Source organism: Hylaeus volcanicus, chromosome 5, assembly GCF_026283585.1.
Source record: "Hylaeus volcanicus isolate JK05 chromosome 5, UHH_iyHylVolc1.0_haploid, whole genome shotgun sequence".
Taxonomy (NCBI): Eukaryota; Metazoa; Arthropoda; class Insecta; order Hymenoptera; family Colletidae; genus Hylaeus; species Hylaeus volcanicus.
In genome coordinates, this window is record NC_071980.1 from 24,314,040 (window position 1) to 24,324,743 (window position 10,704).

A 10,704-nucleotide genomic window follows, 5' to 3' on the forward strand; every position below is an offset into this window, starting at 1 on the left:
AGAGTTTGCAAGTATAAATTGAGAGTATGATTTTTGTTCTTCAATCTTGTATAGGCGTATTTATTTTAAAAAGATAATTTTTACTGCATTTACTCGTCGCAATAGTCTTTCATTATTTTATTATTAAAATAATATATTTCCAATTACATCAATTATCGATGACTATTAACTACTTGGTTTAGTTTTGTTGGAATTTATTTAACGAGAACATGATTAATAATTCATATCAATACATGGTGATTATTTTATTCGGCAATAGAGAATTTTAAATTATAATTAAACTTGTTACCTTTCCTTATCACGTTCATTTGAATTTTTTTTTAATGCTTTACTCTAAATCAATGATAATTGCATTTAATTATCAGAGCTCGAGGTTGAGTCGTTACGAATTAATTTTTTAACTAACTTGAAACTTGCTTACATATCTTGTGATAGCTGTATATTTTCTTCCCTCTAAAAATTGTTATCGAACGTTAACGTTATCTAATACCAGTAGATGCAGGTTATCGAATTCGATTATGTATAAGTAGTTGACTTACTAAACCGGTTACGGTGATGCAATAATCGCTGAATTGTTTATCGATCGATCGTTAAAGAGACTACCAGTGTTTTGACCCTGAAGGGTCTATGATAGGCATTATCCTTTACAGGAAATAATGTCCACCGATGGCTGTTCCGCTTCCGAGGCTTCTGTCAATCATCGTCGTCAAAGCAAATGCCAAGCTATACCGATATTAGTTACGTTCAAAGGTAAAAGTCGATCATGTGATTTTCACGTAACTATAAATTAAATTCTGATATAATACATATTCAGGTAAAGCGGTTCTGGTTTTTACGCGGCGTAACAAGGACTTCGTTGGGAAAGTCCGTTGGGCGTGGACTTGTAAATTTAATGCAATTTTAAATTTATTGGATCGACATGAAAATTGTGCTGGTTAGAATGAATTCAATGCAAAAGAGAAGAATATCGTTGAAAGAATAAAATAATAAATTAATTTTAATTAATTTGCTGTTTCATTATATACGAAGTAATATATTGTACGTTTAAGATGTTTAATTATAAATTATCTAAATGTACATTAATCCATTGTATGTTTCGTATTATAGTTCCATGCATAAAATTATATTTTTTTAAACTATATCTTTCTATGGTACACATCATTATCTAAATGAAAAGTGCCAGTAAGCAAGTACAGCTTGATATTTAATTATTCACACTATGCACATTTGTAGCGTCACTTCATTGAATTAATTTCATTATGTGCATAATTTTTGGTAGTTTAAACGAGGCACTTATTAATCTAAAAATAAAAACCAAGAATTTTACTCTTGAAACAATTTTTAAACAATCTGTCCGTCACTTATCAAAGCATAATTGGTGCTTTAAGCCAGTCATAACGTCGAGCCGACAGTGTCGCGGCCCCTGATTTTTTAATGCAGCTACTCGGTTCACTTCCTGGGTAGCAGCGACTTAAACGAAGCATTCCTTGAATACGGGGGGCGTATGTTACGTGACGAACGTGCAGGGGACCTGTGTGTTAAAAGAAAAAATCAGTCGAAACCGTCCAACCGTGAAAGTTAGTGGTTGGCCCGACCATTTACCCTGGAAACGCTCGCCCATATAGAAGTGCGTCGCGACGCGGCCGCCAGTTTCGTCCAGCTACCATCCTGAAATCACCTACACCTTCGCCATGAAGTTCCTCGTGAGTACAATTCCAGTTTCTATATTCTCTACGTCGAATTTTTAGTTTTATTCCACTATTCTTGTCAACGGTTTTCCATAAGGGATTTTCAGATCTTATTTTTTAATAATAAAATACATCTGTCAGCGTAGGCGTGGTGAATATTTAAGCGTCATCTTTTATGTTTAATTGTCAGTAAAATTCTGAAGCCTCTTTTGGGAAACTCTTTTTATAATAAGAATACGTGCAATTGATATTTCTAGCTTGCATTGTTTATTATTTATTTTATATTTATAATGTAGATATATTTTTGCGAACAGTCTTTTGTTTTCATTCAAAAGTTAGACATCGTTGTGAAATACTTTTGATAGTGAATATTGTTTAGTTATTGGTGTTCGAAGACGGACTAGTTCTTTTTATTTATAAAGTGAAGATATAATGAAAACTGAACAGTGTCTTTAGTTAAAATGAAAGTAATTTTTAGAAATAATTCTACAAATTAAACTAGTGGATATTAAAACATCTGAAGTTAAGAGCAATTACTGAAGCTAGATTTAAAATTTCTTAAAATATGTAATGATTCCAAGTGACAATTTTAGTTGTGAAAAAAAGCATTTTCATCAGATAATCACTACAGTATATTGATACACTATTAGTGGTTATGAAAGAAATGCTTTCCTATACGAAGTTAACCACAAACTGTGGTGAGTTGATACACTGTTGGTGGTTATTTAAAAAATTGTTTCTCCTACAACCACTAACATAGTCACTTCAAAGAATTATACATATCTATCTACTTTAAGTAATTAAAAATTTAACTTTATTTTTAGCAACTATCTTTCAATGATTGCTCCGAAGAAATAAATAAATAAATTCTTCAGTCTTTGTATTTCGTCAAATTTTCCAATTTTACTAGTTTTCAACGTTACGATTATATTATAACAATTCTCTATAACACACTTGTTTCGACGAAAAAAAAAAGGATAATTACTTTCGACACGATTTCTCAGATAAGTAGATCTGACACAAACGCGTGCGACGACAAACGATTAGAAAGCAGCGATAGAAATACTCGTAGTCACCGATTAGCCGCGATCGGTGGAAATTTTTTAACACACTCTCGGCCCAGATAGTTTTGCGTGAAACTTATTGCTGTTATCGCTAGTGTTAAATCGCATTAGCATTTGAAAGGTGTGTATGTATCGAATGCTTTCATCCTTTCCCTCCGTGAGAACTAGCTATGATCGTGTGTAAGTATGTTGCGTGCAATGGCGTGCATCGTGAGAAATCGGTACAGTGCATTATCTTGCTTCCTCAATCGGAACCGATTCTTCTATTTGCACGCATGATTTTTGCGCGTATGAACGTTCCTGATATTTAGAGGCAATCACTTGTACGCACGACCATCATAAATCTTGACTTTAATGACGGTTAAATGACGTAAGTGCGATGTGGGTCAAGTTGGATAGAATGGTTTTTTGTTTTTCTGCTACTTTGTTTTTCAGCTGCTATTAAAATTTTTTTATTTTAAAGAGAGAGGGAAAGAGGCTTCATTATACTTCATTTCTTTTATACGTATAAATAACATCCAGCAGTACTCTGAAATATGGTTCAATAGATATAAGACATATTTAACTAGAATCGTATTCGTTTGATTAGTTGAATTAATAAATGAGAGAAGACTTATGACGTACTGATAAATATTATTATAATTCTAGGTTCTAGTATTAGCGGTGGTGCCTATTTACGCCACTGGCGATGTGTTTGGCGACCTTTTGGGACAAGAATTTCACGTATCCATTGGTAAAGTATACTTTCCACTTTAGAACTCACACATTTATGCATCATCTTTCTTAAATTGTTTCCAACTTTTGGATTAACGAGATCACTAGAAAATGATATTCAGATGAGTTTTTACAGCAGAAATACATTTATCGAACCCCGTCAACATTAAGCACATAAAGAATATTTAATCAATCCAACAAAAATTCACATAGATAGGTGACAAGGACAACACTGATTGGACTCCTTTAATTTTCAGACCACGTGCGCGAGAGAAGGCAGGCTCAGAAATATAATCCAGTGAATCAAGCCCCAGCTCACATACAGCAGCTTCTCCAGGCACAGAGCGCAACTCCACCCTTGGTCCACATTCCCCAACAGCCAGTCCCGAGGTTTGGACCCCCACAGGCGGCACAGGGTCCACAGTACCGACCACAACCCGCATATGGTGGCCAGCAACCGAACTACAGAAATCCAAACGGCCCTCAACAGGCTCCGCAGCCTCAACAACCACAGTACCGTCCTCTTCCCGCTAATTATGCTCAGCAAATTCAACAACAAAGCTACGCACCTCAGCGTGGTCCACAGCGCGGTCCTCAGCAAGGCTCGAAGTTACCGGCTCACATTCAACAGCTGTTGCAGTATCAGAGCAATTTGGGCAACGCGATCCCTTAAAAGGGATTAAAGAAGATTCGAGACGCCGGAGTTGGGTAGTCATCACTTTGGAATTACAGAGTAATCATTAATCATAAACCGCATTTGTAATCCGCAAATCATGAATCAGTAATTTGTATCTTGCACAGCTTGTCATGTCTGATTATCCGTTAAGTATTTCCGGCACTGGTGTGATGTTTTGAGAAGAAGAGCCTTATGGTGTTTTTAAAGCTTCCTGAGTTTCATTTCGGTCTCTCATCTCATATAACCATTCCGTTTTTTTCTTTATTTAATCGATACTAAAGTGTTCTTACATTTTCTTTTTTGGCAGATTGTAATAGAGTATGGATACAATGTTTTGGAAAATTTGTCGATTCGATAAGTTTTCAACGAAATTCACGACTGAATAATTTGAGTAGACGTTTGTGGGCAAGGTATAATTGTTTCGTGGATATATTCGTTGAGGTAATAAACGATTTGAGTTTCGCATAAATTAAGGAAAGGTTTAGTGATCTGAGACGGCGATTTTGTACTAGTACGTATAAGTGTAGGAGCCAATTACAGTGTGTATTTAATTTATAACCTTTATCCCAATAAGAAAAATATGAAGGGGTGGAAAAATGAAAATAAATATACTTCTGTTTCATTTTCTAAAAGAACTTCTTAATTATCTATCTATTGTATTACAAATACAGTGCCTAATTTAACCTTTGAACTCCTAAACGATTTCCCTGTACACAATTCTAAAGATCACGAGGTAAGAAGTGAATTACACTTTCAATTCTTCAAACGTCTTAACACTATATATTAGATCAATTGTAATAATTACAAGGGAATATATTGAGTACGTGATAATGTGCATCGATTAATTTCTAATTAAAAAATTCATCCAAATATGACTTTATAGTTTTCGAATTTTCTAAAATTTGTAACGTTATGGAATACAATTTTTGTACCTGTCGTTAGACAGTTGTTGTATACTGAGTGGTTGTTAGTGATAAAACACAATAATCTCTAGTCGATATCAAGACGGTCACCCAAATTACCTAAATCACCCAAGACAAGTATAAAGAACAAAACCCTGATATCTCCTTTGGAAAACCCTTAAAAAATTAAAAAACAATTTTCAGGGTGACGAAGAAACAGAATTTGTCCAACCGCAACGAAAGGGTTCTGGGACGGAATTACGTCAAATTACGTCGTTAAACGCGCCGCTCGGCATTAAGCGCACTCAATTCGTCACTTGAGAAATCAAGGTATCATCGCACCGATGAATCCGCACAAGGGGCGGTTCCACTGTACCGGGACGCGACAGGGTAGACGGCAACCCCCTGATCGCACTCCCCTATCCGCATGACAATCCACACGTTGCAGTCTCCGGCAAAGAACAGCCCTAAACTGCGCCCGTACCGCAGTCACACCACCCCGCCCCGAGTTTTACCTCTGTGCATGCCTTGAATACATCCCCCGGATGGACTCACCGACAAACAGGGAAGAGGATTAGCGAGTCCATTAAAGTCGCGGACTCTATTATCCAGAGGGCACGGCCACGGTGACATCAACCGCTCGTCAATGGCGTAGGAACGTTGCTTCTGCCCTTCGAGATAGAGCTGCGTTTTTTTTCCGTTTTCAACTGGGATACTGAACATCGTTGAAGCGTGAGAGAAAGGTTTTCGGAACGAGGGTAAGCTCCATCTTTTATTTTTGTTTCATTTGTGCCGTTTAGGTTAATTTTGAATTGTGCATGGATCAAGTCTTCTGCTTTGTAGGATCGTTTAGTTATCTAATTAATATGTCGACTATCGCGATGCAGTTGGGTGAGATTATTAGATAATTCATATCGACGCTTTCTGTATGAACGCTAGTCGAGGTTAACTTTAGGTTATCTTTAATGAGTACACTGTCTGCATACCGCTGCAATGGTTATGCAAGAAAAACAATAAATAAATGTAGGCGACAAAAATTAATTTGTTATTTATCGTGTCTCTTTATGAATCAATACTTCGTTTTCTAATGGAAAGGTCATGAAACATTTTTTATTCCACGTTTTGCTTACAGAATACTTGCTTAGTTGGAAAAATATATAATTAATGCCTAAACTTATTCTAACTTTAGAAAATGATGTTTCAATTGATACCCTCGAGTGGCTCAATAATCAGATGGTAGAAATGTTGACTGAATTGTTTCACTAATAAAGATACTTCCCAGTTACTAGCTTCTATTACATAAAAGTGCAAAACGCTATCGATAGTTTTATTAAGTTTCACCAGAGATCATACCAAACTCTTCACTTTCAAAATTTGAAATTCCAGTAATGACCTTCTAATTAAACGACCAACCCCCAATTACCGCGAAACGCAAACTAAAACTTCACCCCTGCAGCGCACGAGCGACACAGATTGCCGGACGAGTCTTCGTGTTCGAGCGATTCTTTTTCAAAAATCGACGCCATTGGCAGGGCGACGGGGCGAGGGGGTCACGGAGGCAAATTACAAAGGGAGGATTACCGGCAGCTGGGCTACCAGGCAACCATCTCTCTTCTGGGTCTCACTCGCGAGCCATCCACGTCGCTCGAGAGCCCTTTGTCCTTCGACGCATTGGTAACATAATTATCGGAGTTATAGCAAGCCAAAACCCAATCCGCATTTGAAGGGGTCGCATGTGACGCCCGGTTATGAGCTGACACCGCGTGCCCTGCGTCCACGTCACTACCATAAGTTTACGAAACTGACGTGTGGCAACGTCGAAAAATGACCATTTTTTGGCACGCATCGAAAGAAGTTTCTGCACCCAAGGTAAGTGCGGCTAATTTCATTATTTGCCTCTTTATAGATACATACAAATATTTCATTTATTTCATTGATAAGAATTGTTTGATAAAAACATTATGTTTGGTCAGTTTTAGGCGAGATTTGAATTGATTTAATATGTGACACTTAATAAGCACCATTTCGCTGTTGTTTGGTAGATATTGTATAACTTAAATTGTTAGATATTTGTATTGTACATATATTTATAATTGTCTGACAAGTTCGATTGGAATGTCGTTTTTTCCCAGAATAACCCTATCACCAAGATAATATCGGCCCACTTGTGCTAGAATCATGAATGTGAATCATTCTTCGAAGTAAAAATGTTTATTAAACCGGTGGGCGTCTATTCCAGTTCCTAACATCATGCTGAAACGATAAATGTGTTCTTTAGATAACAGCGGCGATTATACACCAAGCTTGATTCACGAGTGTGGCTCATTGTCCAGTTTAGCAATACCAGAACTTATCGAATCGCATATTCACGATTCCGTCATAAAAAAAGGCAATATACAGGGTGACTCACACGGAAGAGTCTACCTCAATATCTCGAAATAAAATTCAGAATTGAGCCACCACAAGCCAAGAACTTGAACAAATACAGGCTTGTATAACTTAGATTCTCATTTTTTCGTTCCAAAAGAATTCATTCATCTTCGACAAGAGAAGAGTGGAAGTTCCACAATTTGAAGAAGGGTATATTCATGCACTCTGAAAAGATTGCTGCAGTGCAAGCCTACCTAGAAACAATGTCGAGCGCTGAACTAGTAAGAGCGTCAAGCGCGCACGATTCGACGCGCATAATTAACGAAAAGAAAATTTCAGCCTTTCCTGCGCGATTAATTACCATAACGCATTAAATTCTCGCGTCGAGAGTCGGCGAGCCGCGCGCGTGCACACTTTGCACGCCTAATTATGAGGCTAATACGGCGTACCTGCGCTCGAAACTTTGCATTCAGGGGTTTCGCAACCGCGTGATTGGCCGCAATCACTGTGTCACGTTTTTGCAACGTCGGAACACGAGGACACACGCACACAGACTCGGGTCGTTCATTGTTCGGACCGCGAATGTCGGTCTGACGAAATGTGAAAGGAGCTAGAGCCGCAAATCTGCGAATTATCGGCTGATAACGAATTGCCTCGAGTAATGGAACCTAAGAATAACACGGTGGAAAATTTTGTGAAAATTTTGCAATACGAAATAGGAGAAGGATATGGACTGGGTAGGTTTTAAAATTTGGGAACATTGGTATAGAGTTGAAATTACATTTACGTACACATGCCTAATAAAATATGCAAGAGTTGCATCGACACCTGTGTTACATATAAAAAATTACTTTTCCCTGAACGATCACGTTCCTATACTTTCGTAGCATGATTCACCCGCTCAGGGTCCGAAAAGCGTGCATATGTAATCATGATAAAGGAATAGAGAGGTCGTACGACGGTTATTTTCGTCGATAATATGATATAATCCCCTGATATTAGTATATGAAAAGAAGGTCTCGAAGGCTTGGCGTTCGAATTAAGTCCACAAATCTAGGGGATTTGGCGAACTAATATTGTTGTTCAATTTTTCCTTTCAAAAGCTAAGTTAATAACTTTCATAACAAGATATACAGCGAGCGTGTGAAACGGGTTGCGGTTTGCCAGAGTGCTCCAATAATTGTGCTTAATCCTTAGGGTGGCGGCACGCGGCTAGCAATCGCACACAAATCCGTGTTAACCCTCTCTTGTTCCAGCTTTTTCTCGCTACATTCCTATTCCAAAACCAAGGTTTATTTGTTTAAAATTTCTTTAGCATAACTCTAGAATTCCTTTTGGAAAACCGTACATCGTATTCTAAAGAAACTAATTGCATTCTGAATAAGCCAGTAATTCATATGATCGGCATCTCGATAGAAATTAATTAAAATTCATATTTAACGAATCAACATTTCCATTTTATTGTTCTCATTACGAAAGAACCACCTTCTACCAATATATCAGAGAAAAAAATACGCATATAAATAGGTATTTGATTGCTTAAAGTACGTCAGTAACAGTATATATCAAACTGAATTAAAATTGTATCGGTGTTTATATTAATCCCAATTTGACTGATACCTTCTTCTCCCGATCTTTACCTGTTCCCTTCGATCACCTGCCAACAGTACTCCCCTTAAATGGCGGGAACGTTCGCCGTGTTTACGTTCACGACGTTACACTTCCGCGGTTCGCGAGGCAGTACAGAAAACGAAAGACGAACAAAGAGGGAAGAAGAAGCACGCACACGCAAGGGAAGCTCTAGCTAAACAATACCGATTTCGATGAGCCTCTGACCCTTTTTCCAGGACCGCGGTACCATTGTGAAGAGAAGCTAGACCGGAAAAATTCAGTATGGCCGCCGAAGGACGGGGACCAATCGTTGCCTGTTCCGCGACAGCTGCGCATCCCTCGGGGGATCAAGATTTCGACTGTCGTCCCTTCTTCGCATCCGAGACGCCCTAACTTTCTGATTTTTGCCTTACGGAGTCAGCCATTGTGAAGGGGGCCCGGTTCCCGTTGAATATCGGCCATCGTGCGCGAGTCTTCGTGTGGTCTTAAAACCTGGAACCGCGACTGCTGGGCTTGCCTACGTTGCACGCGAGCTTTTTGTCGTCTTAATCGTGCCCTTAAAGCGTGCAACATGCGTGCACTGAAAGGTATTCGCCGTCTGTAAATACAAAGGGAGAGGGGGATCTTCATAGTGAAATTGAAATTGTCCATTGGAGAAGAATAAAATACTTTAGATATGTAACTTTAGATGAAGACTTGGGATACGTTAAAACTGTATTATTAACTATATTCTACTGAACGAGGACTTTTGGGATGTTGTAAATATGTAGTGGATCGTTGGGATCGTATTACCTTATGTATTTTTAGATTACTCGTAGCTCATTTCGCTTTATTCGATTATTAATTTTTGTTTTGTTCAATTATTATCTCAACGGTAACAGTGAGTTCTAAATTAATTTGTACTCAACTGCCGTCCTCAAACTTGTGCCATATATTTCTGAAGCAAAATGTTACGATATACTAATGTCATCAAATATCAGGATACGTAATATGAAATAATGAAATTAAATTAAATTATTGAAATGTTTGGTTGATATGAAATTCTACAGAAATGAGAATTCAGTAGAACAGAACAACAACACAACAATATTGTTACTTGGTCCTTATTATCTCGACTTTTCAACCTTATGCCTCCTAAATCAGTTCGCATTTCCAAATCAGATGTCTCAAGACACCTGAGACTGAAACGATCGCGTATCGCATTCTGCCTAACCTTCAGCAAAGACAATATCGATACGCTACAACAGTCTTTCTATTGTGTCCAGTACACCTGCCATGTTCGTCGTGGCCAATTTGGACAATTAAAGTCAGTAATATCGGGAAACAGATTACAAGCAGCGGGATAATTCCTATTGGTCGAAAGGGCACTGGCCCTCGTTCATCCGCAGAAGCCCGGTGTGATCTTCCCTGTTTCTCGGTCCTCTTAATCCGACAACGAGGTAAGACCGCAAAATCCATAATGATCGACACCTGTGACCGAGTTTCTCGGTAGAAGAATACCGAAATAATGCCGAAAGGGTTGTTCTTAGCTGTCTTAGCCGCAGTGTCAGGTGAAACGGTCCTCGACCCCCCGCGGCACCCTTTAATGCACTTTGACGTGGCCGTGTAACCGCTTCCGCGCACGCTCAGTGTCATCGGAATCGTTAACGCGAAACCTGTTAACCGATTAAATGGGATCC

General features: G+C 38.4%; 1 protein-coding gene across 1 annotated transcript; it reads left to right on the forward strand.

Moving 5' to 3' along the window:
- Positions 1-1,691: 1,691 nt before the first annotated feature.
- On the forward strand, positions 1,692-4,378 carry LOC128876834 (cell division protein ZipA-like). Its single transcript, XM_054123548.1, has 3 exons — positions 1,692-1,703; positions 3,401-3,485; positions 3,724-4,378. The coding sequence occupies exons 1-3, from the start codon at positions 1,692-1,694 to the stop codon at positions 4,137-4,139; spliced, it is 513 nt and encodes a 170-aa protein (XP_053979523.1). The 3' UTR covers positions 4,140-4,378.
- Positions 4,379-10,704: the final 6,326 nt, after the last annotated feature.